The sequence below is a fragment of the Thunnus maccoyii genome, chromosome 15, assembly GCF_910596095.1.
Source record: "Thunnus maccoyii chromosome 15, fThuMac1.1, whole genome shotgun sequence".
NCBI lineage: Eukaryota > Metazoa > Chordata > Actinopteri > Scombriformes > Scombridae > Thunnus > Thunnus maccoyii.
The window spans coordinates 24110886-24138578 of record NC_056547.1 but is presented as its reverse complement, the minus strand read 5'-3'; the positions used below and the strand labels follow the sequence as shown (position 1 = coordinate 24138578).

Sequence of the window (27693 nt, the reverse complement as noted above, 5' to 3'; positions counted from 1 at the left end):
TTAGTTTAGTTGAGTGTATAAAATGTCAGAAAAATACAAAGCCAAAGCACCAAAGCCCAAGGAAACAACAGTCCAGAGCAATCTAGGATAAAACATAAAAGCAGTTAAATCCTCACATTTAAGAAGCTAGAGGCAGTGGATGTTTAAAAAAAACATGACTTAAATGATTTATCGATTAAATAATTTATCAAAATGTCTTTCAAACAAACAACGAATCATTAAATTGGAATATAATTATATATATATACATATGTAATTATATATGTGGTATATAATTAGGCATGAATTGGTTATGGTTAAGGTTAGGGTTTGGGTTAGGTTGGCCACAATGAATGGAAGTCAATGCAATGTCCTAACAAGGATAGCTGCGCAAACTTGTGTGTGTGTGTGTGTGTGTGTGTGTGTGTGTGTGTGTGTGTGTGTGTGTGTGTGAGAGAGAGAGAGAGAGAGAGAGAGAGAGAGAGAGAGAGAGAGAGAGAGAGAGAGAGAGAGAGAGAGACTTTAGCTGTGGAGGCACGTTGCACTCTGCAGCACTTGCGCACTGCTTTTACGCTCCGCTCACCTCTCCGCGTAGTAAAGCATCTCCACGCCGCCGCTCCGTCACCAGCAGCCGGACAGCCGGTGTTCTGCTGCAGTGGCCAAGTTCAGGTGAGCCTCGTCTCCGCCACAACAAGTCCCCTCTCCGGTACCGACCGGGATGGTTGCTCCCTCCTGTTAAAAGGGATGTTATAAATGGGCCGCGCAGGATGTGAAGCCTCGCCAGAAGAAGCAGGAGGATGGTTAAACCAGGCTTGTCTGCGGCGGTGCTGCTGCTCCTGCTGGGCTTCCTCTCCGTGTCCTCCGTTAATGCCGGTGAGTTTTACCACAGGTTGATGAGCGATCAGCACGAGTAAACAGGGGATGATGTACTAGCTGATCAAACCACACATGCTGCTGTGTAGTGCTGCTGCAGTTTGGACCAGAACTGTCTGATGTGATGCATGTAGTGCATTGTAGTGTATAGTAGCAGATCCCATATTGAAAATGTATTGCACCTGATATGACACATTGTTTGTGTGTGTGTGTGTGTGCGTGTGTGTGTGTGTGTGTGTGTTCATGTATGCGCGTGCATGTGTGTTTTTGCATGCATCAGCATCAACATTATCATCAGTCAAGCAGAAACAATACTATTTGTAATGCCAAAAATGGCTGACATAGATTAGTCTCATATTCATATTGTAATTTATAAGCCAAGTAGAAAAATCAGATAATCGAATGAGGAAATGCCACTCTTGTTCCCTAGTTTGCAGAATATTTATAGACATAAGTGCCATTTTGAAACAGGACATATCACCTCGGTAGTTGTTTCAAGAAAGTTCTTGATTTTAAAGGAGAAAGCACTGGAAAAAATCTAAACAAGAAAAAAAAAATGGAGAAAATATGACTCAACAACAGACTGAATAGGTGTGTTTCTACCTGCAAACTTCTGCTTTGACATCTATCAGTGTCAATGAAGTGTCATATTGAATTAAACAAGGGGCAGTTGCACCTTATCAAAGCCCTACAGCACAGCTCTAATCATCATATATCATGCATGATGGATTTAGTACCTCATCTATCTTTCATGATATTGCATATTTTTAACCTGCAGCGATTCTTGTATTTAAAAAGAACATTCATCTCAGGCAGAACATTGTGGTTACACTGCGTCTTCATGATAAGCTCAGAGATGACAGATAGTGCTTTGAAAAGCCCAAATCTTGGTGATAAGATCATGTGGGATTTATCTCAGCCTCCAGAGATTTGATGTTTGGCTTCCTGAGGCTGGAGATAAATGTAGTTTTAAGAGGGAATTTTGTGATTCTGCAGCCAGCTTTTGGCATTTTGGCAGCAAACGACTTAAGAATGGATGAGTATCCCTCTCTGCTATTGTATTGTTTGTGTGTGTGTGTGTGTGTGTGACTACTGGAAGATAAACAGTGGGAAAACAGCTAGTCAAATGGGGGGTCCTGGTAATGTATCACATGTGCACTTGAGAACACACCTACTGTGCATCAACAAACACACTCAAAGCCTTTGGGAGCCACTGAGAGAGTCCCCCACCAAAAAATTCATTTCGCCAACACTATGTAACACTTCTCCGCTGTTCTCTGATGATTGTGTTTGCATTGAACAGACGGAGGGAAGCAAAGAGAAAGCGAGAGTACATTCTTCTTCCTGTAATACCATTATTTGACTTCCCGAACATGTCGGAGGCCCGGCGTTCAGTATTTGCTGAGGTGTGAGACAATGTGACAATCTAATTTGCAAAAAGTGACAGACTGCAGCTTCTGCTGGTAATCTGGCGGGTAAACACAAAGAAAGAAAGAGTAGCATAATCGGATCACATACACCAACAACACACACACGCGCACACACACACACACACACATACTTTTAAGCGCGGTGGATAAGATAACACATGGAGATAATACACACAGAAGAGCAAAGTATTAAAGCAAGACGATGTTATTTTAAAGGAGGAATGGCACATTTTTCCTCTTACGAATGAAAATATATTCAGAAGCACTAAAACTCACAAAGGCTTGGCTGCTACAGCCTCACTTGGTCTGGTATGACAAGTTGTTTTGTATTCAAAAAATAACTACCATTCAAATGAGGGTGTCAGTATAATGCACTGTCACTCTGCTACATTTAAAGTTTTAGCATTATCTTAATTGCCACTTGTGTCCATGTTGGCTGCTGTTCAGCCAAAGTTACGTAGCATCACGTTTAACCAGAAACAACAGAAACACACTGTAAATACAACACTGACATTATCCTCTTATATAGTTGATGTTGCAAACATGTTAGCAAATAGTTGCATATTTACACATCCAGCATGGAGCAACATTAGCATTCATTTATAATCATGTTTCTGGCCACTTGATGAATATAAGTCCAACACCCACTTTCTTCTAGCTCTGTTGAAGTCTCCACCCTCTCCTGACAGAAATATCTGGCTCTTTAGCCGCCAAATGCTCCATTATGTTCTCCAGCTTGTCGTTAACTTTGTCTGTCTGCTGTTTGGTGCTGGCTGGGTAGTGTACAGAGATTTTTTGTTGGCAGCAGCTGCCAGTTGTGGCTGGAAGCAATGCTGAGAAGAGCGGTCAGACTGAACCAAAACAGTCAATTTGAAGAACAAAAAAACAAAACAATGAGCTGAAAGACACTAAAACGCTCCGGAAACAGAGGGAACTAGAGAGTTGGTAATAATTCCCTGTGGGTTTATGTAATACCAGCAACTCTTTTCACAAAGTCATGTGATCCATTGTTAATATAAATATATTTTTTTAGATTAGAGCACCTTTAATGTGCATATTGGCAAACAAATTCACATATTATCACAAACCCACTGAAACACCTTTGTGGGCCCTGCGGGCTTGGGGCCATGGAGCAGCTGTCCACTTTGCCCCGTTGGTAATCCAACCGTAGAGTACATAATTAATACACAATAAACATCTGGAGGTAAAGGTAAAACAGGGAGAAGTGTGTGGCCTTTGGGGATTTATAAACCAGAATTTACAATGAAAGAACCAATTTGAATAAACTATTATTCATACATGTGCTTGTCCATCGGGAGTAGAATAGTAACTTGTGTGTGTGTGTGTGTGTTTTACGACCAACTCAAGGTCTTCTATGATCAGAGTCAGGGCTGTATTTCCCATGAGCCTGACTTGTTAAAGCAACGTCAGAGTCAGACCTTGACATTGTGCTGGAACACACACATGCCTGCTAATGCGCACACACACACAAACACACTTGCACACACACCGTGCCAATGTGTTTTTCTCCACTTTGCACTCCCTTTACACCCCCACTATTTCTGTTTTTTTTCACTTATATTTCTCACAAAGTTAAAGAAGACTGTAATGTCATCCATCATAGTTATTCTTGTGATTAACAAATGCATTGCATTCTGGGTTATGAGTTGTTGTTTTTCACCCAAACATTAAAATCAATTGGCAGTGTGACAGAGGAAATACATCCTCATGAGTCACACTTTAATGAGATGTGCGTGGGAGAAAGAAGCTGGGAAGAGAGAAGAAGGTGAAGATGTATGTGTGTGTGTGTGTGAGCGAGAAACACCAAGACGAAGACAAATGAGAAAGAGAGCCTTTTCAAGGGAAACACAAAGAGACCTGTGCGTGGTTAATTAGGCTTGGTATTAATGAAAGGAGAAAGATTAATTTGTGGGAGGAGAAGAGAAGATCTTAGGGAAGTGTGAAGGAGAACACAGAGTTCAAAGAGAGAAAGAGTGATGGAGAAGGAAAGATGTGTGTTCAGGTCTACATAGTAGCATCTACTGTATGTATAACAAGGTGTAAAGACAGAATATTCATTACCTGTCTTTTCCAATTTGTTTCCTGTGGTCATCGTGTGTGTTTCAGACACGCTGCTGTCAGCTCCGCTCAATGTGACCATCAGAGAGATTGAAGTCAACTCTGCCGTGGTCACGTGGGAAATCCTGGAAGGAGACCCGGTCATTGGATTCGCCATCACCCAACAGGTATCTCTATGTGTGTCGTGCCCTTTGTGTGAGTCAGTGTTGGAAAGTAACGAAGTACATTTACTCAAGGACTGTACTTAAGTACAATTTTGAGGTACTTGTACTTTACTTGAGTATTTCCATTTGATGCTACTTTATACTTTCACTCTGCTACATTTCAGAGGGAAATATTGTACTTTCTACTCTACTACATTTGAGTTTTAGTTTCTTTTTATTTTTCAGATGAAGATTTGACACAATGGATAATATAACAAGCTTTTAAAATACAACACATTGTTAAAGATGAAACCAGTGGTTTCCAACCTTTTTGGCTTACAAAAAGCAGTATGTAGTCGGGGTCACATTTCTGATGTCTATGAGTTGTTAACAGCTCCACCAAATAGTGATTTTTCCCTCTAAACTTCTCACCTGGATTCACTTCAATAAATGATCCAATATTTCACCAAAAAAAATAAAGATTAGAGAGAAAGTCCAAAAACTGAAAACAGATTTGAGTATCAGAACTTTTTTTCTTCTTTCCTCTCCCATTAATCATCTCACGACCCCTCAGATTTATCCGGTGACCCTTTGGGGGGGCCCGACCCCTAGGTTGGGAAGCACTGGACTAAATTAGCTAACTGTATATAAAGTAGTTCAAACTAGCTCCACCTCCAGCAGCTACAACAGTAACATGCTGCTTACACGCTGATACTTGAGTATTAACAATCTAATGTCATATGTAGTATAATATCAGTTACAGGGGCAAAACAAGTACTTTTACTTTAATACTACAAGTAAATTTTGCTGCTAATTCTTTTGACAACTTGGGCACAATATCAGTAATACTACTAATAATAATGATGATAGACTAAACGGCCTAGAAAATGCAAGTTTAAGATCAATAATTAACATTTTTACAGCCAAATGGTTGCAGATGCACTTTCAGATGTTTTTCAAATGTACATTTACATGCAATTTAAATCGCTTAAGAAATTGCCTTCTTTAATTGCCTGGTAAATAAAAATGTCCCTAAGGAGACTAACTCTTGATCTAGCAGGCACCAATTGACCTGAGCAAGCAGTCCTAGCTGAAAAATGATGTACATTTCCAGCAGAGCGTGTATGGCCTGAGCAGCCTTCTGTTTCTTTTAGTGTAATTACATTGCAGGAAAAAACCCAGCTTTTCCCCCTGCTATTAACCAAGAGAGACATGTATGCATTTACACCATATCAACCTTAACCAGAGGGCAGTTTGTTGAATTTCTACAAGAGGGATTGTCAGCAGGAAATTTTGACTTTGCCACCAGAAATCTGCATTTGCAAATGCATGCATCCAGGGATTTTTTGCTAACAAGTAGAAAAATCTTGTATATTGCCTCAAGGGAGCAGAGTGAAGCTGAACCTGTGACGTCAGTGATCTTCATCTCTATCTTCAAATTTCAGCATTTTTTATTAATTTTTTTTTTTTTTTTTAGGTATTTAGCGTTTCCCCAGATTTTTGTTCATTGCATGTTGGAAAAACTTCTGAAACATCAACCCCACTATAAGAATATTCTTTGGTTGAAAAATATCAGACAGTGGTCTGCTGTGTCAGTCTTCCCCTGACTGTGACTTTTCTGCTGAGACGGTGCCAAAGAAAAGAGAATTTGAGCCTCCTGTTCTTCTGCTCTTCTGTTTCTTGCTCATCTGCAGAAGAAGGATGTACGCATGCTGAGGTTCATCCAGGAGGTGAACACCACCACGCGCTCATGTGCATTGTGGGATCTGGATGAGGACACAGAGTACATTGTTCACGTTCAGAGTATCAGTATGGGAGGCAGCAGCCCCCCCAGTGAGCCGATCCTCTTCAGAACGCCCAAAGAGTCGGAGAAGCTGGCATCCAAGAGTCCAGGTGAGGGACGACAACATACAGAGGACTTATTATTTTCGATTTTTACTATTTTTACTTGGTAATCTGGGATTATTTTTAAAATGAGGATAAAGAATGATGATTTTTAAAACTAGTACAGTAATTGCAGCGGGAAACATTACAACTTGTGAATGTGTGGGGACATAAAATCAGTGCGATAAGCTTTAAACTGATCTGTTGCTTTTAGAAAATCAGGGTAATTGCGCACAAATCTACAGGCACACATGCAGATTTTGATAGCAGCTTTTAACTGGCGACAATAACACAGCAGTACTAATGTTCTGTTTGTGTTTTCATTCTCTATCAGGACAAAGAAGACGCTTATTTGACAATTTAATACAAATAAAGCAGAAATTGATGTCTTTGTGAGTACTCCCCCACCTCCCGTACAATATATTGTTCTCATTCTCAAATGCTTAGGCTGCTGTTACTGTATCTGGAGCGGCTTGCAGTACTTCCAATTTTATCATGCCCGACCCAGTTATAGTGCCAAGAGCAGCTGCTTCAGAGGGACCCAGCAAATACTAAACGCTCATCAGCAGCAAGGTGATAAGAGAGAGAACATGGGACATTAGGGAGCAGCGTATTCCCTAGAAACACCCCTGTGTGGGAGCTTCCAGAGGGCCCTATTAGGGGTAAAAGTGTTCAAGTGTGAAATACATGGTAAAATGTCCATCTCAACAAGTCATTTAAGCTTTTCTGCAAACAATTGGTTCTTGATTTCAGACATTGGTAAACAAAAGGAGGCTGTAACTGTCCATTTTGCCACTAAAACTGTACTGTTGCTGGCAGATTGCATCTGCTGTAGCTAGCTAACTAATTAAGCTAATGTTGCTAATGCTGCATGAGTTGGCTGTCTCCTGCTGGCTTTTTAACGTGTCCAGCTGACTCATTTTAAAATGAGAACTACGTCAAAGGGGGATCATATATGCACTTGATGGCTACAAGATATTATAATGATGATGATCTATGTGGAAGATAAATAAACAACTTCGTTCTTGTATTGCAATGTAGAGTTAATTTATCCCAGTATGATGTGGAAAAATGAAACAACTTAGATTTCATTCTGACATAACCTGTGTTTGGCTGCTTAGCTTACGTAGCCAACATATTTTCAAAGAGAAAATGCTTGTTAGGACTAGCTGATGTATTTGGCAAACATGATACTATATATTGGCTATGGTTGCTGGAGTGTAAACTCCTCCAAATCCAAAAAAGAACAGACATTAGCCTAAACTCTGATAGCATCCAGGACCAGCTCCCACTCAATGGGGAAATATTACATGGAAGTGATAGACATTCATGTTTTTTTGTTTTGTTTTGTTTTTGTTTTTGTTTGTTTTTTTAATAACAGAACCCTTAAACAAACTACTGTAGTTAATGATATGTTCCTTGGCACTGGAAGTAGTGCTGTGGTACTGTAGGTGGTAAGCTAGTTCAATGGACATATACTAATAATTGTAGTTTATGTTGGAGGAGATAATCCATTCCTTACACTTACATTCATGTGCTTTTTGTAAACAACAAAAAAGTACTAAACTAAACTTTTTAAATGTTGAGTATCTCTCTTACAGTCCCACGCACACTGTTTCAACTTGTGGAGAAAAATTCAAAGCTGAACTGGCCTGCCGTTGCTAGGTATAGCTGCTAAGCTATGACTGGACAATCACTGTTTGGGTGAGAGGTTTAGCAAACAGTCATCAGTAATTTCTAAAAATAGTGGTTCACTATATGTTCAGTTCATAAAAGGGGTGGTCAGTAAGTGAACAGTAAGTAATGTACCTGTTGCTTGTTTGGATTAAATAGTAGGTCGTTAGCGCTAGCTGTGACGACTGATCAGATGAGAATTTAACAGCCCTGCCATTATAAATTAAATGTCACCAAAAGGAGAAGTTGTTACAGTTCTGGACGTACTGTTTGACTGACAGCTATTAAAAATGTCACAGAGATGAAGGTTTAGCATCAAATATGGAGAAACTTGGTTCATAAAAATTGAAGCAAGGGAATTCATTAGAGGGAAAGTAAAAATACCAAACTTGAGGCTGATATCTTAAGCAAGAAAAAAAGGATTTCAAAAAGGTAATACTGAACGGAAATATTTATTTATATCAAATTATATTATTGCACCTCTATTTTGCAACGTAGCTACATGATGTTGTGATGTAGGCGTTTAGTGGGACAAATTTGTCTTGATGTTGAGGGGCAGACTCGTTTTGTTTGCTTTGACTTTGATGGAAGTTCCCTGTGCGCAAATTGTGTGTGTGTGTGTATGTGTGTTCGTGGAAGCATTCATTAGCTGTCCTGATTAAATCTCCCAGCCATTACTGCTCTCCACCCCTTCTAAGCGCGTAGTAATCAGCCTGACACCATTTAGTATCTGCAGGCGCAATGCAACACAACACACAGCCTGTTTATGTCTCTGTCTGTTTATCTTTCTCTCCATCTACCTATCTCTCTGTCTGTGTCTGTATCTATCTGTCTCTCTGTAGCGGCTCATATGCAATAACAGCAAAAATATTACAAAAATCCTGAACTGTCAGGGGTGGTGTGTATTAGGCAGCAGGGGAAGGACCCAAATGCAGACTATAGAAGCAGGCAGGGAAAGTTCAGTGAGATTATTGTAAAAAGTGAAGATACAAAAGCAAACAGGCATGGGTGGCAAGTCCAAACAGTCCAAACAGCAGTTGTATTAAATCCACAAAGTTGTAGGGATGCGATACGGAACAGTCCAGACAGGCGGGCAAACAGGTGCAGATATGATACAAGTCCAGGTAACTGAAAAGAAGCTTGAAAACACAAACAAAAACCAACATAACAACAGCAACAATCTGACAAAGGAAGATCTGAGCCGGTATATGAAGTAATTGGCTGATGAAGGAATATGTCACAGGTGAGGAGTGGGCAGATTAGGCCAGGTAACTGCAGGACTGATGAGAAGTAGGAACAGGTGTGAAGATGGGGAATGGAGGGAAAGTCAAGGGCATATGGTGGACAGCTTGAGGATGGCAGGTCTGGGGAGCTGGAGGGAAGTACACGGCCTAGGAGAAGTGAGCAGTGGCTGGAGGAGACAGAGACAGAGAGCAATGCAGGGGGATGGGGATGAGAGATTGTGGCTGCAGAGAAGGACTGAGGAGCAGCATGTGACATGTGCACACTAAAGTTTACATAATGTAGTAAAATCCTTGGTGGCTGTTGTCGAGGTATAATGTTTTTAATGTTGGTTATTACATTAAACAGGGAATTGCAAAATCTCCAGTTTTGTAAATCAATCTTTAACGGCAGTAAAATATTACAGAGCTTTTCGTACTGTCGGAACTGTTCCAAGCTTTAATTTATCTCTGACAGTGCGGCAGCAGCAGCAGCAGCAGCAGCAGCAGCAGTCTGCTTCACATTCACACACTTACACACATTCACATGCAGTATGGAAGATTCCCAGTACAACCACAGGGTTTTCTTCTTCCCAATACAGCTGCAGTTGTCTTGTTAACAAAGAGCATTAAGTTATGAATGGTTGGAACATGTAGGCCTACTTATATGAATGATTATTTGTATGGCAGTTGGCTTGATGTTTTCAACATACTACAAAGAGAACAGATGCACTGACAATCAATTCTAATTATGACCATATACACACTTGTGAATAGGAGGAAGTAGTAGACATCTGTATTGGAGTTTGCTGGTAACATCAGGTTTCTGACCAGAGGAGACAAGGATCTAATAATTTGATTTTAACCCAATTAAAGCTTCTTTGATGATTGCAGCTGTTATGTACAGTAAACACTATAACCAAATAATCTGATCTTATTAAAGTCATAACTTATAACCCAAGAGATGCTTTGCCTGCTCTCTTTATGTGAATGCAGCTTAGTGTATTAGTAGTGCAGCTAATATTAGGATGCACACACAACTCAGGTAGATGGAGTCTGATTACTTCAAATAATTTAAAGCATGTAATCAATTAACCGTAACAGTTTTATCCGCGCTCCATGTAAAAGTACTGTGAATGTTATAATGTGTGAAACTGAAACAACTATTTGATCGACAGAAGAATAATCTGCAACTATTTTCATAACTGATTAATCACTGAAATCATTTATGATGATTTCATGCTTCTCTCGGTTTTATATCACTGTTAGTTCAGTTCAGATCCTTATTGTCCCATGAGAGGAAAGTCTTTTTACAGCAAGGCAGGATAAAATACGAAACCATGAAAACATAAACACAATAAAAACACACAGAGACAATAAAAAGCTTTAAAAGTGCCGGCTATACTCACAATTCATACAGTAAGGATGTGTGTTAAAATCAAGGAAAACAGCAACAAGGAGAATAAAAATAAGAACAATAAAGTGGCAAACTGTATATTATTATCATGATTATTATAATTAGTCTGTTATAAATGACAGCAAAGGCGGCTTTTCACCACTCATTTTACAATGTTTCCTAATTGATTTCTTGATATTTTAGGGTTATAGACTGTTGGTTGGACAAAACAAGACATTTGAAGGCATCACCTATAATTTTGGGGAAGTGTGAGGGACATTTTTTTACTATCCTCTGCTTTTTAATTATCTTATTGAGAAGAAAATGAATGTGTAATGAAAATAGTTATTAATTTCAGCCCTATTAATATTTATAAGGTAGAGTACATGTTCTGCCAGAGAGCTTTACACGTGACTATATGTCTACAGAAGCTCTGGAGCTGAATGATGCCAGATGCTTACACTTGCTCCTACACTTGCCAATAGGTCTTTAGGGCCACCAGAGTGACTTTCCACCCACCCAACATTTACCTGGCCTGCTGGTATCTCCAGTGTGCACTCTCCACACAGACACACGAAGACCTCCGTGTCATGCAGCCTGAGCTTATCTATATCAGAGGACTGTCTGTCAGAGTTTTGCCCTCACAACAGAAACATATAATCTGCTATTACCAACTTATTAGAGTTCAGCCTCCCCTCTATCAAGCCCCAGGCCTCGGCTCCAGCTCACAGGGATTAACATGGCATCACGAGATCTGAGAGTAAGCAGATCAGAGAGGCAGCATCCTTCTTGACTCATTCAGACACTGAAAAATACAAGTCAGTCCAAACTGACTCCAGAAGAGACCAGACTTAGGGGAAACTTAAAGATCCCCTCCAGACATGTTTTTAAGATATAAAACATTTTACTTTGAATAATAATTTGCGTCCAATATGTTTTTTTCCACAAAAAAAGTTCAATTATCTCATTAAAATCCTTAAAATGACATCTTCTCCTTCTCCCTCACCTTCCTTTGAGAATATTCATATCACCTCAAGATGCAAGCACAGACTAATCAGTGATAGTGATGCGTTTCTGCTGTTTGTGCAAGCTTTTCAAATTATACAGTTTTAAAACAGGGGATGTACCCCAGGCTGGAAATGGGAGACAGTTTGACCAGCATGAGGCCTGCTGTTGGCAACAAAGAGTGCGAGGATGTGTTCCAGACTGTGTTCAAACCTTTAACCCTCTGATTGGTGTTATACTGCAGCTGCCAGAGTCCTGTCAGCAAGAGAAACGCAGTGAGTGATTGGGTTGTGGTCCAACTCTCTTTGTCTCTGTAGACCTCTGTTCTCACTTAGCTTTAATTACACTGACCAGAGTGGAAAATTTACACCAGGCAGCCTCTCTGCTCTCCTGTCGCCCTGTTCGATTCTTTTATCTTTCCCTGCAGAGTTCCAGAGTGATGGCAATTTCACATTTACTCTCCGGGACAATGAATCGCAGTGTCCTCAGTGGCACTCTGTTGACTCTTTGAATGTGTGTGTGTGTGTGTGTGTGTGTGTGTGTGTGTGTGTTCTCTCTCCAGACGAGGTGACGATGGAGGAGGTTGGTCAGGCTGCCCAGCTGAGGGCTGGAGAACTCATCATCATTGTAGTGGTGCTCATCATGTGGGCAGGTAATATTCCTCTTCAGCATGGCACATTTATCACTGCAGACCATATCGGAATCCACTGTCTTAGGGCCAAATAGGCTCTCTGACTGAGGTCCTATTAAGAGACACACAGGCTGGTAGTAGTGTCAGGAACATGCAGAGGATGTTAGAGGGGTGGGGGCCCAAATTAATAAAAGGTGATTTTTATATTATTACATAAGTAAATGCCTTGAATGACTACTTTTGCAACGCTGTTAAAGGGATATTAAAATGTATTCAATTCTAAAAAGCAACACATAAGCTTTAGATAAGGTGTATTAAACACTTTTTTTTTTTTAAATTGTATTAAGATAAATATTTTAACAGTTAACATTCCTTCATCCCTTTCCTACCTCCCTCCAAAAATGACTGAAAAAAGTGTTTGAACTTAATTATTTACCTAAATATATAATGACATTTAATAAACAGTTAACATTCAACATTCATGTAAATGTAGCTGCATTCACTGTCCTGATATTCAAGTGTTGAGCAAACATAACACATAGAAGGGAAATATATATGCTTACTGTACATATAATCTTACATCAGGCGCTACTTTAATGTCTGACATTAATAACACAAACATAATAACAACATCACTGCTGACTATAGTCTCAGATTAACTTAGCTAACATTGAACGCACCTCATTGGCTGTTTATTACAGAAGGAGGAAAACGTATTTAAGTGCATCATGTTGTTGTTATCTTGCGGGGGATAAAATTTCAAACCCTTTTTTGCAACTTTATAACTAACTTAAACAAGTTGGAGAAACGTGTTGCGTGACAGTATTTAAATCCGCTCTGCATGGATGTGCATGACAATAATAGTCCCTCCGAACATTAGTTCTGCACTACTGAATTCTGTCACCTAAAGTCACTTTACCTTGCGATAATAGCAAACTCTACTCTGAACACTAACGTACCAATATGAATTCTCTGTCAGCTACACTCAGAAACAATATATGAGGAACTGAGTATATTGTTGAGTCACACTGGATGTAGCAGGAATAATAGGAATTTATTTATTTATTTAAAAAAAAAAAGACCCCAGAAAAAGGGCACTTTCTCTTTAGGAGGCCAAACAGCAGGTGCTCAAGCCCCCTTAGAGATCCATCTATGCACGTGCCTAAAGTGCTGCCATCTCTCTGTAATGAGTATTTTGTGCCCTGCAGTGCTTTTGGGATGATGTAAAGCTGGCCAGCATACATTATGGATGACCAGAACACATCAAATCCAGGTTTCAATTATGTACACCCATACATAGAAAGCAACTATGGAAATGGAAATAAACTGTAGCAGGAGGCAAGCAGCTCTCAAAGTCAGAACAGACAGAAATGTGTTTTGGTAAAAGACAAGTTTGAGATATGAGATCAGATTGAGTTTTTGTGTTTTTTTAATATTGGAGATGCATTTGTGAAAGACATGATTCAGGATCTTCACCCCTAAATTGATCAATTTCAGCAAATTCAGGAAAAACATACAACACACACACTAATTGAACATAAAATAAAACCATTCTTATTCAAATTGGGGGTCTGAAGGTACTGATTATGAAAGTCATAGAGCCAAATTTGGGCTATAATGTCAATAAGTGTTGTCTAGTGCACACCTGGTATACAGGTGTGAAATGAAAATGATATCATGCCAAAGAAAGTGTTGAATTCTGTCACACTATCGGCACTAAGTAGAAATGCATCGATACGGTCATGGAGCTACATCAGGCATACTTTTGCATGATTTTGGATTATAGAAATAACATTGACTTTACTTGACTAATATACTGTATACATTGTATTTTATGTGAGATTATGTGGTAGGTTTTAACATACGTGTTGCATATTTAAATCATATGTTTTATATATTTTAATTTAAAGTGAGAATAAGTCATTAGTGTGACACACTAATAATATACTACAAAACTTTAAAGGATAAATTCACAGTTTCTCAAGTCTGTCTTAAAATAATGAATGAATGAATCAATGAACATTGAAAAAGTTTTTGCTTGCTGTAATCATTCTTTTTATTACTGGTCATTGAAAGATCCCGTCATAATGCACTCACTGTATGTTGGAAGAGATGGAGAACAAAATCCACAGCCCTCATTTTGGTGGTCAAAATCCAAAGCCCTCCTTCTGTGCAAAAAACGTATTCAAAAGTTGCTGAAGCTTATGTGAGGCTTCAACAATGTGAGTTAGACAAATTGAGAGGAAATCTTCCAAAGCTTAAGTCTTTTTAGTACAAAATTCCCTCTTTGTGTTCCCTGTTGAGCTGCAGAGAAAGGATAGTAACAAAAAAGGAGATTTTGTACTGAGAAGACTTAACTTTGGAACTTTGGAAGAAATCCACTTGATGTGTCTAACTGAAGCCTCATATTATCTTTGGATATATTTTTGAATATACTTTTGCACAGAAGCAGGACTGTGGACCATTTAAATACATTAGGAAGGGATCATTTTTTTTGTATGTAAAACCTGTTTCAGTGTTCAGTGGACACCTTACCATCCTTTAATGGGTTACAAACCAAACTAGAACATTTGTTTTTAGCTGTTAAACAATGCAAACTCCTATCATCATCACACTATAGCAACATGTTGACATCTCCATAACACATACAATAACACAGTCACATATATCTCAAGTATTATACTTTAATAATGACATATTAATATAAATGACCTTGTTAGAATAACTTGGAATAGCTCAGTCAGTGAACAGTTAACATGCCTGAATTACTCCCATATTACAGAATGTCTGACTCATACATTATAATGGGAACCTATCGATGTTAACAAAAAACCATGACGTCAATCAGAACTTATCTTAGTATTGGGATCATCCCCTCTTTCTCCTCACTCTCAGGCAAAGACCTACTTTTATATAATACTTTACTTTTATGCTGATAGACTATAACATCTATGGAAAGTATTTCACACTGCAAGAACCTTTAAACCTCCTGTGATTAGCTCCGTGTTGCAGCTGTTCTTTTGTGCATCTCAGCACTGTTTTACTGATGCTTACAGTTATAAATATTCCTACCTAACCCACTTCAAGTGTAATGAGATACAAATGTGGCCCATATACTGTATGTTGCATATACAGTAACAGCGAGAGAGGTCTAGATCTCCCTCACCAATTACCCACGAGAGGACGAGAGAGGCTGAGAGAGAGAGAGAGGGAGATTCAAAGAGAGTTGGAGAGGGAGCAGCGAGTGAAAAACTGCGCAATCGAGTCTCGAGAAGAGAAATAAGGAGGGCAGGACGGTGAAAAAAACTGTAAGTGAAGGAGGCGAATTGTGGTTTTCAGCTTTAATTGGGCCTGTGGGGCATGCTTGGGGATATCACAGTGAGATATCCTATCTTGCCCTATGGTATTGCAGTGATCAGATGAGCAGAGGTTGACATAAGCAGAACGCAGCGACTGAAGCCTGTTCAGGCCAAATTCCTCCTGCCTAAACCTTCCACACACTCCTCCGCTGTCATGAATTATTCTCTTTCTCCATTTCTGTTCTCTATCTCTCTCCACATCTCTCTCTCTCTCTCTCTCTCTCCTCGCTGCCATGTTTTTAATCTTTTTGACTGAAGGCAGGCTTGACATGGCTATCTTATCATCAAGTTCATATCTCTGTCTGCACGGTTCTGTATCTGTGTCGGTGTCTGTTTTTTTTTTTTTTCTTCAGTTCGATTCAGTCGGCTTTATTGACACATCAAAAGACAGTTGGCTGAATAGAGATGAATAACTAGTACATATCATCACCTCTTCCAGCTGTTATTGAAATAATTGTGCTGCTGTGTATCAACATTTCAAGGTGTATAAAACTAGAAACATTCAAACAATGAATAAAATGCATTCATGGAAGTGAAAAACAAGTAAGCTTTATAGAGATATATAGAAACATTTATTTTAAGCCTCTTTGTCTCAATTCAGGTCAGTTTAATGCAATTTCAGGATGCTTCAATAAGCCTGACTGCATATTGACAATGTTTCCAATGCTAAAACTGTGTTGAAATTGGAAATCAATTTCCACTCAGCGTCCACTTACTCTCATCTTCTGGAGCTTTTGGTCATATCACATGGTCTTCAGTTGTCATGTAGATGTTCAAACTTTCCATTATTCTCAGCATGTTAAGGATTTCTCCTTCATGTTAAAGCTGAGACTGAAAGGTTTTTTTCTTGATCTTTGAAACAGCGGTTTACAAAACAATCTCCACTCAATGCCCTCTTACTCACATGTTCTGTTGCTTTCTGGTCATGGTCTTCAGTTTTCGTGTAGATAAACTTTTCATTATTCTCAGCACGTATAAGGATTGAGACTTAAAGTTTTTTTTCTTGACCTTTGAAACAGCAGTTGACAAAACAATCTCCACTCGAGGTTTACTCACTCACTTGTTCTGGAGCTTTCTACCATATCACACAGTCTTTATCAGCAGGGTTATGTTAAAATCAATTTATTAACACAATAGTCAATATAAGATATAAGAAAATCTGTGTTTGAAAATATGTGATTAGTGTAGGCAGAAGAGAGATAAGATGCTTTCATGTAAAAATCTTACATCACTTAATCCTTGATGGAATAGTTCAACATTTTTTGGAAATACACTTATTTGCTTTCTTGCTGAGAGTAAGATAAGAGGATCAACACCACTCTCGTCTTTACGCTAAATACGAAGCGAGAGCCAGCATGTGGTTAGCTTAGCTCAGCATAAAGACTGTAAACAAGAAACAGCTATCCAAAATCCAAAATCCACCTACCAGCACTTTTAAAGCTCATTAAAACCACATTATATCTTGTTTGTTTAATCCATACTCCGCTGGTTGTCTTGCTACTTCAAGGTGACAACAAGACGCCAGGAGGTCACTGTGGCTGTCCAAGAAAGTCCAGCGCCTAACCTCAATGAAACCACAACTTGTCATTTTTACATTTTGGTTTTTGTACGGATTAAGAAAATTACATGTAATATGTTATTTAGTGAGATTTGGAGGTGGGTTGGGGTTAGAGTTAGAGGTCAGGGTTAGGTTGCCAGTGGTGGCTGCTCCAGTAGCCTTGACCTGGACCTCTGACCTCACTATGGACGAGAGCAAAATAAACCAAAGGCAAAAGGGATTTCAACAGCTGTTATTATTCTAACAAATAATTATCATGTCCATTTGTCTCCCAGGGGTGATCGCCCTGTTTTGTCGTCAGTATGACATCATCAAAGACAACGAGCCCAACAACAACAAGGACAAAGCCAAGAACTCCTCAGAGTGCAGTACTCCTGAGCACCCACAGGGGGGGCTACTGCGCAGCAATGTCTAAGACCAGCCCTGAATTGCCTTCTGCAATAACCAACTCCTCCAACCTCAGGACAGGTGAGGACAGGAAATCTTTATAACTGTCATCTACAAAAAGCTCCCATGTTATATAATATCTCATAGAAATACTGTTCTATTTTTATTTCTATGCTTTTTCTCTTTGCTCCATTTTATTATTGTGCTGCTGCTACAACCTAAATTCCACACAATCATGTAAGATTTATCTGATACTCAAGAGACTAGCTCTTTATGAATTTAGGTAACATGGTATTCCTTTACATAACAATATGTTTGGATAGCTCACCATACCTTTATGGTTTTAAACTAGTTTCAGGTGAATGTGACATTTTTTTAATTGACCATTCTCCAAACCTTTCCCCTGACCAGCAGTTGTCCAATCACAGCTTAGCAACTGTAACTAGGTATCGCAGGTCTTACAATCTTTGGATTTGTCCACATGCACAGGGCTGTAAGGGCAATACTGTGTATCTCAAGAGTTTGGTGGGTGGTTTCTTTTTTTGAAACTTTCAAGAAGAAGAAATGAATTTAACTGTGTGTTTGTCTGCTTTGATGCAAACTGCCTTCGTTTGCATGTCCTGTTAACTACCTACAGAAGTTACTGTCAAAGCTAAGGGGCATATTGTTACCTAACTATGCTCTTTGTGGGGTTAGAAGAGTTTGCATCAGAAAAAGAGTTCAGGGTGATGTTCAGCTCTTCCGTGTAGGCATGGGACGATATCAAAATTTCATGTCACGATTATCCTGGCCAAAATAATCGTGATTAACAGTATTATCCCAATAATCATCAAAATATGCTTAAACCAGCACTAAAACATACTGGAATCACTTTACCTTACATTTTGTTAAGAAACAAATATGTTTATTGCATCAAAGGACACATATCTTTTTTTGTGAACATCCTTTTTAGTGAAAATCAAACAAGGGCAGATTCAGACTCTCACTAACATCCAGCAGGTACGGTAATCCCGATGAAAGAAAGAAATGCATTAATAAAAAGAATCTACCCATCAACCTTATATCCAAGCATTTACAATCCGAGCCTTCAGCCATGGTGACGCATGACTGGAAAGATGCGGGCTCCTCCTTGTGGCAAATCGCAATTCAAAATAAATCAGGAAATCGATAGGACTGTACGTTAGTGAGCTAGACAGCTTTTTCAAGTCACCCCTGTGAAGATATTCACGCTCAGGTGAGGATAATCACAATTATCCCAATAATGTAAATTCACCACGATTAAATTATATTGAGTGTTTTTATCCCGATATAAGGGAAATCTTATATCCACCCATCCCTACATCCGTGTCTCCCATGTTGATCATCAGCTGGTGAGGATGTTGACTTTTTACCTGGGATATATGTAGCTTTAGCCTCATTCTTTTAGAATTATATCATGTATGTGGCCATCAAGTGCCTGTAAGACCCTTTTTACAAGCTTCTTGATTTAAAACATGTCAGATTGAATCATTAAAAAGTGAGTTGGAGTTTGAGTGTTCAGCCAAATCATGGAGTTAGTTCATTTGCTAGTTTAACTACAGTCACAGTCATCATTTCTGCTGCCAAAACTGACTCTGTTGCCAAGAAATGAGAGGTTGGCTTTTGATTACCTCTGCCTGAAGTCAAGAACCCATCATTTCATAAATTACTGCAAATTTCAAGTGATTAATCTGCCACCATTATGATTGTAAACTACTGTTTTGGCAGTGCTTGAGCAGAAAGCATGACAGGCACAGCAACAGCAACTGCTTGGGGGCAAGGTTTTGTGAAAGGTTTATTAGAAATAAGAAAAAAAAGAATCACCTCAAAAACAGTTTTTTGTGAATAATGCAACAAGCAGTATCATGACTATATTGTTCCAGTCCTGTCCTTACCATCTCTGAACTGTCCTTTGTCTCTCATCAAGTACAGTCAATCTGTTTCTTTCAGACCCTGAGGCCAACAGAAAGCCATTCTCAGAAATCATCGTACTGAAGAACAGATTAACCATTACAGAAACTCTCCTTGACACAATGAAGAACTTTTAAAAACAATGGACACAAATATGAACTTGCAGAATCAAAGTCTGCAAACAGTCAAACAGGAAACATTCACCTTTGTTGTGACCAAAACTGGACTGTAGCATATTTTTTGTGGACTGCCGATAACGACACAAGACATAAAATGGCTGTCGGTGAAAGCACTGGAGGGGACATAATTTATTCTTGACAAGAACTGCTTGATTCATTCGTTCTGGTTACTTTTCATCAGTGGCATGGAATCCCAGGAGTGGATCATCAAACATGAATGTCTGTTGTCGTTCTTTTTTCTAGGTTTGTACCACTGGTCAGACATGGCAGTAATGTAGGTGGGCTCTCAAGAACAGCTGGTCTCAAGGTCCAGTTATCAGTCAGTGCACAACAAAACAAGCTGAGCTCTGTTTTAAAACCAAGGACTTTCTCTTTTTCTATCTCCCCATCTGTCATTCCTTCATTCCTGACTTTATTATAGTCCTTTGAGTAGCAGCTTATCTCTCTCCCTGTCTTTCCGTGTCGGTGTCTCTCTAATAAGCACATTGCCATTTGGTGCTCCTCCTATTGTGATTGTTTGAACCCTCACAATCTCAATCCTGATTACGGTGTCATTTTATTATTGGGTCAGAAATATTGCACATTGAGTCTTGTCTCCTGCCATTGACTCTCTCTCTCTTTGTCTCCCTTTCTGTCATCAGTTAAATGATGCACCTGTTTTTCTCTCTCCTCTCTGAACTGGAACCTGAGTGCCCTTGTCAGTTCGGGGATAAAATCTGACACGGTTTTTACAGCACCCCATATTTTCCGTATATGAGTTGGATGACGCTGTCTGAGTACAACCATGATTCAGACAAAGTTCAAGGATTGACCAGGCAATCTCTCATCAAAGCAGTGTCTCACTCCACACAAAAAAGTAAAGCAACTTCCAAGTCTGAAATCCAGAAGTTCACTTCTACATCAAACTTTTAAAAGACCGGGATGTCTGGAAAATGACTCATTTAAGTTCATATTGAGGTTTATTGTTCGTCACTGCATATTCAGCACCATATGCTGTCTGCGGTCTGCAGCAGGATGTGCAGGGAATAGGGATGGAGATATGCAGGGCATTATTCCTAATGAAATGTATACAGTGGGTAAAGTTTGGCAGGGTTTCCACTCTGGTTTGGCTTAAGACCAGCACGGATGCAAAGCTGCAGAAACAAACAGATTATGCACTCAGCTGTGTGGCTAAACTTAGTTGTGTGGCTGTTTTGAAACGTAAACCATTGCAAACCATTTTTTCTCAAACCCCATTTGCAACTATCTGACTACTAAGTGAACAGACAGTAATGGGATACAGCAAAAATCCATAAAACCCAGGTTTAAATGCATAAAAGACTGCAAATTTGATCACCCAAACCGCCAGGAACTTTCACGGACTGCTAGTTCTATGAAATGTTACATGAACATGTATCATATGTTCAAAAAGAACCCGTCATAAACATAATCCAAATACAGTGTGTGGTAAAGTATAAAAATTGAAATCTTAAAAATATGGTGTCTTCCTACATTCAACACAGTCTGGCAGTCCTTCAGTCCATCAGTGCAAATACCTAGCGAAGGTCTAATAATGAAAAATAGTATTATTTTAGGTGGACCATCCAATTAAAGGGTTAACTCTAATGCTTCAGGCAGATCCAGAGATATGTGATGCTTGTCAAGATGCCAGTGTAGGGGTCAGTCATTTGGAGGGCCTCAGAGCAAGATTTGATTTTGATAATCATTTCAGTGCTGTAAAAAAAGTCTAAAGCTTTGCTGGTGAGAGCTTCAGAAGTGTAAGGATGTGCCTGCTTCTTTGTTTCATATCACACCTTTAGTACATTTTTTACGTAAGCAATTTGAATACATCACTTTGCATTCTGATAACTGTGACACTTCAATTAAATTTGACATTTAATAGACAAAATGACTAATTGATTAAAAGCTGGTGATGTTCTATATTTTTCTGTCAAAAAATCCCATGAAAAGACCAAAACAACTTTGGGTACATAAACCTGTGTAGTGTACCCAAATCCTGAGAATATCTTATTTCTCTGTGCCATAGAGCTCCATTGTTGTCCAAAAGCTATTAAAAACACATCAGTGAGTCACACTATTGACATGATCCTTCACTACAATTCTACATAAACTGTCCTGCTGCTGTATATACTCATTAAAGCAATGTGTACTAATCCACAGTTGTAAATAGTCCCCGACAAAGGCACTATTTACTCCTGCTGGAGTCACGCTTGCTAAAAACTACAGTGCCCGGGAAATTAAACTGTACATTTGTGAGCTGTTTTTAAAGATTACTTACTACTAGGAGATGAATGGGCTTAGGGCTGAGTGCAACAGACAGGCACGGGAAGTTGGAAAGTATTGAGAGATGGATAACAACCTAGTCCTTTAAAGCAGAAACATATATATATAGATTAATCAATGAGGATAATCACTGTTATTTGCAACCCTAGTTCTTAAGCAGGCTTCAACATTCTGTCATTAAAGGAGAAATCATAGCATATCTCTCACTTTTTCAGTTACCTCTTCATCACTAGTTTTATGTGAAGAAGCAAAGGACTTCATCAGAGTCATACAGCTAAAGATAAAGCTTCATTATCTTGTTTTGGGCTCCCTGTTCAATTATGATGTGTTATCCACATAATTGCAAATATATTGGACCCCGGCCCCTGGATACTGACGCTCACCAGTTGAGTTCAATAAAAAAGTCAGACAGAAAAACGCTGCGAAGCTGAACTCAGCAGAGTTGCAGCCATATTAGCGATAATGAGTGAATGTCTGAATGCCTCGCTGGTTGAGATGACTGCTAATCAGCACCACATACACACATTCACACACACTGGATTTAAATACTGCCTTCCGTATTTAAATACTGCTCTGTGCTGAGAGAGACAGCCATTACTTTCTCATCTCAATCATCTGTTCTGTCAGCACACCGAACCCACACCCTGCCATCCATTTATCTGCCTCTCTCTTTCCTCCTCTATCTACAGCCACCCTCATCCGCCTTCATTCTCCTATATATGAATTTCCCCTCATTTTCTATCTCTCTGTCGTAATGCTCTCTTCCTCATATATCACTCCACCCATCCTAGTTTCTCCTCTACAACAGTCTTGTCCTCACTTCTCTTCCCCCCCAGCTTCCCTCTCCCCTGTTTCTCATTATATCCACTCTCAGAGTCCCGTTAGCCGCCTTCTCCCTCTCTGCATCAGCTCTCCTCTCTCTCATTCGTTCCTGGCCCACTGCCTATCCCTCGCTCCTCTGCTCATTTATCACTTTTTCGTCTCAGACTGGCCTGGATGGACACTTTACCTAGTAAACAAGTAAGGTGAAATAGACTAGAGGGAGGAAGAGAATGAAAGAATCAGGGAAAGAGGAGAACTGAAAACACTCTTCTACTCTAATAATAAGCACATATTGTATGTAAAGGTTGGATTTTAAAAGTGCTTTTAGCAAAAGCATGGGAACAAGATTTGTAAGATGTAACAAGGACACTTAATTGTTCACTAAAGCTCTCCCCAGAACAGTGACTGCTTATGTGGATGGGGTTGAAGTGAGAGCAATACTTGGCATTTAAAGAGTTTCTTTTACCCTTTCCAAGATCAAAAACACAAGAGCAAAAGTGTAAGGAATGGATTTAAAAGTGTGTTTGTCTGTTAGCACTTACTACAGTAGTACCTGAATGTTACTTCCAAGCATCATTGACTAACAAGGTTATATTATTTTTTGACAAGCCCCGTTCACAACTAGCATCCATTGCGTGGTATGTCCTGGTTGGTATCAGAGTTTAAGCTAACGTTAGCAGCTCTGTTTTGCTCTTTATTGGGTTTGGGAAAGTTTACACTCCAGCAACTCCAGCTATCATTACCTGAGACAGTGTTACATTTGCCTAACAATTTGTTAGTCCTCATCATAAAATCATTTTCTACTGTTTGAAAATAAGTATGTAAACTATGCAGCCAAATTGGGTTAAAATAGTATGGGCTTACATTTTTTCTTATCATACCATATAATACTAGGAGCTGTAATATGACTTAAATAAATGACCTTTCAGCGTCAGTCTTTTAGCAAGATATCATGTAAGCAGCCGTCAAGTGCATATTTAAGAGCTTTTAAAACAAGTCAACTTGAAACACAGTCAGATGGCGACAGTGGTCATGGAGCTACCATTAGCCTAATTAGCAAGCTAGCTATGGCTGATAAATTCTAGCAACGCAATAGGTTTCATTTTAGCCACCAAAATCAACAATCACTGGCTTCCGTCTATCTCCGAAATTAAGGACCTATTGTTACACATCTTAAGAATTTCAATGGTAAATCTGCTACTGTTTTGTAAACTGTGTAACTGCAGTTTGACAGGCGTAAAAGGATTGCTGCTTAGTGAGGGGTCAATTGGAAATGAAAATCTTACCTTCGCTGACCTCCAATAGTTTAACTTCTCATATTGTTGCAATGATGTACTACAAGTGTAGTTCTAGGTGCAACAAAGCACAAGGATGAAACAGGCAATAAACTTTCAGCCACAGAGGACAGTGAAACACTGCTTTTCAGCCTGGTATTAAGCTACTCATTAATGTAGCTTAATGAAAAAGAAAATTACAAATTCATTCACATGCCAACCATGGGTGTAAAACATGAATAAGTGACTCCTCAGTTGTGTTATTAACTCAAGATGGCTGCAGTGCGAAACCATCTGACATTGAGAAAGAAAGTACCTGCATACAAACAAAGAGAAACTAAAAGAGCAGACGTGTAATTATTGAAGATAGGATACTTGAGGTGATGACAGAAGTGGGGCATCATGACCGGCGTGTAGAACACAGCAGAATTAAAGAACAAGTGTGTACGACAAAGTAGACGCTGGGGATTTGAATGTCAAGCTTTTTTTCAAGGGTAGTGTAGCTCAGTAGCGTCTGAGGGAGCCTGTTGGAAGCTGAAATCAGAGTGGCTGTTGTTGCTCCATCTGCACAGATGGACCAGGTGAAAGATTGCAATCAGCAAATTTTGAAGTATTTTCAAACTGCACCTCCTCTTGTTTCCTGTTTGCCATCATGTCTTTAGTTTCCTTGTGTCATGAACAGGACATGGACCAGATTCTCAATGCATGAAGACACTCTTGTGTACTCACTGATGTATAGACTTACATATACATATACTCCACTTTCCATTCTTCATCTCAATTATTTATAGCAGTTACACAAAGTAGCCTGCTGCTGTTTTCTTACTCAAATGTTGGCTCTTTGAAGGAACGGTCCTGCATTTTTGGGAATGCGCTTGTTTGCCGTCAAATCCAATCAGATGTGAATGAGGCTAGCAGTTTCCGTTTGCATTCGTTTGTCTTTGTGCTAAGCTAGGATAGCCTGGTACTGGACCTCTGAATCACCGCCCACAACTCTGATTTGTTCAGCAGTTCAAATAAGTCTGGTGCTGTGCCAAATGACAGTTGTTTCGACCAATCAGAGTTTTGTAGGCAGAATGGGGACAAAGCCTTTCTACATGGCTAACTAGCTATCTTTCTACATCCAAAAAAATGAGCAACAGCAAGATGGAGACAAGTGTGAATTGCGTAGCTGTACAAGTTGTTCTAAGTTGACTTGCAGAAATAGCAACTCTTAAATAAGCATATTTTTTCAAACCTAATAAATGACATCAGGTTAACCACTCCTAGCAACTGCTACTACAACCTTCGTGTTGACTGAAGTGACATCAGGCCGACGGATACGTCACTAACAAATTAACAGACTAGCAAAATGTTCCCCCTAACTAACAAAAAGTAGAGGCTGACATTTTTTCAGGAATGCTGTGGGTCATGGGATTCCTGTGGGATTCCCACGGGATGGGAGTCAAATTCACTATTCATCACATGACTAGGGAAAAAAAGTCAATGGAAGCAGGTGGGACAGGAATCATATTAATAATAGGTCAGTTTTTATATTTAAATATGCAGTTCTAATATGAATAAACGCTATTTTCTTTATTTTGAACATAATGCTAGTTGTTCTGTTTTCTTTTTTTATTCTTTTTTATTCTCTCCTGTCTGCTCTGGTGGCTGGTTGCTGTTTGGTTGCAGCTAGAGGCTTATTAAACTTTTACAGGAATGCTGTTGCTCACAGGATTCCTGTGGGATTCCCGTGGGAACTGGATGGGATGAGAGTCATTCTTCCGGGATTGGGATGGGACAGGAATTTTTTTTTACTCTGTATTTTTGTGGGAAGGGACAGGAGTGAAAATTCACTCCCATGTCACCATCTAGTTGGAAGGGGTATATTTTGTTAAGTCATTAGCAAGGCTAATCAGGCTAAGGCTAACATTTTCCAGACCTTATTTTTGTTTTGAAGGTGTTCTGAGATGATATTGATTGCTGAACCTTTTTTCAACTGACTCACTACGCTCACAGAAACTGGAAGTTGCATCCTCACTTGCCTTCAGAAATCAGAGTAACGCTGCTCTCACTCTCTTGTGATTGATCAAAGGAAACAATCACTATTGATGTTGTAGCTCTATCATTTAGCCACACAAATGAGAAAGTGAACTGTTCTAAATTTCTCTTTTCTAAATTGGGTAAACATCATCTGGATCACTGAACATTAATCTGATATAGTAGGTGATAAAAGTACGAATGTGCTTTGTAACTGTAATACTATTGAACTTGAAGTGGTCATTTTCCTATATCAGTCTCCGGTTTCAGTTTCCAGGCACACACACACACACACACACACACACTCACTCACGCACCAGAGTCCATTCTCCGTCTGGCTGCCGTCCAAACTGACACATTGGGGAAGCAGCAGAAGGCAGGTCTGGCCCAGACAGCTCTGTCTCTGTCTATCTGAGGCTGCAGGAGGCGACTCAACAGCTGCTCAAGGTGAACATCCAATGAGGCATGTGTGAATATGGAGCCTGGGCTGGAGACTCAGATCAGGAGAGAGACGTGAAGACAGACAGAGAGAGAGAGCGAGGGGAAGATGAGTCAGAGATTTGGAGGGAATAAAATCGAGAGTGACAGACACAGAGGGAGAGAGAAGATTATTACACCCAGTGGGGTTTGCAGTGTCAAGTCCAGTCCAGTATAATGTGATGTTTGAATGTTAACGGGGGTGTCAGCTCGCTGTGGCACAGCCTAGGTCCCAATTTGAACTTTAGGGTTCATTGTCTGAGCAAATATGGAAGGAATATTGACAGAAATGTATTTGGAAACCATAACAAAAACTTGAGTATCACAATGGCCAAATAATACCTGATCAATCATCAATCATTGCTCCACTTTGTTCCGATGCAGGTACTGGTAGCAAATTGTATTTACTGCAGGGAACTTCACCATAAGATATAGGTTTTAAATCAATGGATACACCTGGATTTTGCCAATAAGTGATTGCTTGCTTTCATAATCTCTCCAAAGTAAGATTACTGTTTGTATGAATGTTTTAAGCCCTCAGTAGTAATAAAACTATAAGATTTAAGTAATCTCAATATAGTAAATATTCCATTAGAGCAGTTTGCCCCATTACAACACCATGAGCTTCTTAATAACCCCGGCCTTAAACCAAACTCCTGCTTCCCTAATATTCATGTGCCAATGGAAGGCTACAACATGGTTGAAGTTACCCCATTCCCACTGGTTTGCCTTTAGGCTACTCTACATGACTGGATGAGTGAATATCGAGAACTTTGAATAATCACCCTATGGCCCTACACATAGTAAAGAATGGGGCCGTTTACCTATGACATATATATTTGTACTTTATGTCGAAGCAAATAACCAAGAAGCATGGATTTACAGCAGAATAATGGAGTCAGTGTTTTATGTACAATCATGATGTCTGTGTTGAAACATTTTGATGTTCATGGGATAAAACCTGTTCATGAGGGCTAGCATGACTCTGCTATTGTTCACACCTATGGTATATATATACTATTTCTATGAAAATGTAAATGTCTAATTATGTATTAACACAGAAAAGAAATAAAATATTTTCAATGCACCGTT

The 27693-nt window shown here is 39.4% G+C and overlaps 1 protein-coding gene across 3 annotated transcripts; it reads left to right on the top strand.

Annotated features, from left to right (window-relative positions):
* The first annotated feature begins 526 nt into the window (after positions 1-526).
* fndc5b (fibronectin type III domain containing 5b) lies at positions 527-27693 on the top strand. Of its 3 annotated transcripts, none has more exons than XM_042436444.1 (6): positions 527-852; positions 4410-4528; positions 6199-6397; positions 12246-12335; positions 17507-17699; positions 19970-27693. In XM_042436444.1, the coding sequence occupies exons 1-5, from the start codon at positions 777-779 to the stop codon at positions 17644-17646; spliced, it is 624 nt and encodes a 207-aa protein (XP_042292378.1). In that variant the 5' UTR covers positions 527-776; the 3' UTR covers positions 17647-17699; positions 19970-27693. The 3 variants fall into 3 exon arrangements, with proteins under 3 accessions (XP_042292378.1, XP_042292377.1, XP_042292379.1); XM_042436443.1 differs by having other exon boundaries at positions 19587-27693; XM_042436445.1 differs by lacking the exon at positions 19970-27693 and adding an exon at positions 15450-15622 and having other exon boundaries at positions 17507-17589.